The sequence below is a fragment of the Morone saxatilis genome, unplaced genomic scaffold (genome assembly GCF_004916995.1).
Source record: "Morone saxatilis isolate NCDOM2014 unplaced genomic scaffold, NCSU_SB_2.0 Contig20, whole genome shotgun sequence".
Taxonomy (NCBI): domain Eukaryota; kingdom Metazoa; phylum Chordata; class Actinopteri; family Moronidae; genus Morone; species Morone saxatilis.
In genome coordinates, this window is record NW_023339763.1 from 18995053 (window position 1) to 18997062 (window position 2010).

The window sequence follows — 2010 nt, forward strand, 5'->3', positions numbered from 1 at the left end:
TATACATATATATATATATATACTACACCACATTTAAGCCATCTGACGAATGTGTGGGAGCTAACCTTTTCAAATCTTTACATTATCTGCAAATAAAACTATGACTCAGTGACTTAGACACATATACATGCTTTCTATTTATACGTACACTCTCTGCATAAAAATCGGAGTGACCTCATCCAGAGAGAAAACATGAGAGAAAAGAGCGTATTAGCAAAATGACACATCTCTGGTGTCTAAGTCAGCTTTTAGCCCAAATGCTTTGTGCACTAGTGGAGATCTAAAAGGTTCACAAAGCCAAGTGAACAGCTTTTGAAAGGGCAAAATAAAAAGGGTTCACCATACCACGTACGACTAAATACATTCTTCAGAGCTATTAATTGTCCAGGCAGAGCCGGCCAATTTAGTTTTTACAGTGAGCCACATGAGGAATTCACCACATCAAGCATTTTTAGTAAACTGTCTAGATTCAAAGGAAGCAGCAAATAAGCACAGAATAGCCCAAATATATTAAAACGGCCCATGTTTCTGTGAGCTCTTTCATTCATTATCATCTGCCAATGTCAAACCAAACTGAAACATTTGGGATTTTATTAAAGAAGTATCTAAAAAAAAAAACACACACAGCACGACTGATGAGAAGCAGCTGGTGGACCAGATCCGGCTGCAGGCTCAATCTTCCACAGGTCGGGTCACTGATAGATGAACAGATGAGACAAGTCAGGATGCCACGACTCACCTGCACTGACAGTGACAGCACTAACAAACTGCTCTCTCCAGCTGCTGCTCCCCACCACCAGAGCCAGGTTTGTCTTCTTGATCAGCTTGTCCACTGTGCTCTGCAGACAGACACCGAGACAAAAAAAGCAGAAGAAAAAGGACAAGTTAGTGGGAGGCGCCTCTACAGGTATGAGAGTATCATTAAAATCTTTACAATTAAGGTGTCACTCCACCTACTGTGGTGCACAGTGAGTCACCAAAACAGATGCAGGAGAGCACAAAACCTCACTATCCCGCAGGAAAAAAGGCACAGCGCCAGCATAAAGCAGCTTTACACCAGCACAGAAAGAAGAGCTGCAAGTATCAGCACATGGAACTGGAGCCCAGAGTATCAGTGCAATATCATGTTACAGCTTAAAATGAGTCTCAAAAGGGCATACCACTATAATAACACATAAACCACAAACACACATAAAGATCTGTTCACTTTTTAAGAAGATTACTAAATAAAACAGTTGGGAAATCCTCTGTGGCCCTGTGCAGAGTCATAGGGATGTCATCAGGGTTATCTAAGCTTGAGTTTGGACACTACATATTTCTAACCAGCAAAAATGGGGGTTACAACACAGAGTACCGTTACAGTTAAATGTTACAATTTTCTCAATTTATTTAACTATTAAAGCTGGATTAAATGATGAGTGAACGACTTTACTGGCAGAGTCATTAGTTACAAGCACATCACTAATAATTTATCACCAATTCCCTAGTTAGATTAAGTATTAATCTCCAACAGTCATACCCAGAATATTGTGACATAACTGATCTAAAATAGCAATGTTTTATTTTGTCTCCTTCCCCAGCCATATTAGAAAAAAAACAAAATAAAGTGCCCTCTGTGGCTCCTCTTTTATGGAGAAAACACAAGGCAGTGCCTTGTACATGTTATTAAATGAGTTGGTCTCTACCTATCTCTGAATAGTTCATGTTTATGTATGATATGTTCTTTCCACAAAAGAGTATAATTTCCACACTGAGATCCTAATAAAAGCATCTACTCCTTCTGCTTCGTCAAAAATAATAGAATCTCTGAATATGCAAATGTTGTTTATTTCTGAGGTTTTCCTGCTGGACACATGATGTCTCCTACTTCACCGTAAAGTCCATTCTCAGTTTCCACATCACATTATTTGTGATGTCACAAATCATACTCATACGCCCGCCCCTTAAAATCGTATCAATCTGCTAAAACTTTCAGCAGATTAATGTGAAAACATCCTTCTAGTGTCAAAC

At 39.1% G+C, this 2010-nt stretch overlaps 1 protein-coding gene across 1 annotated transcript in view; it reads right to left on the reverse strand.

Annotated features, from left to right (window-relative positions):
- Positions 1-2010, reverse strand: part of slc8a4a (solute carrier family 8 member 4a) — a 17010-nt gene that overhangs the window by 3611 nt on the left and 11389 nt on the right. The window contains exon 5 of the mRNA XM_035666912.1: positions 740-839. Within this exon, the coding sequence (XP_035522805.1) occupies positions 740-839 (100 nt within the window). The remainder of the gene's footprint in view (positions 1-739; positions 840-2010) is intronic.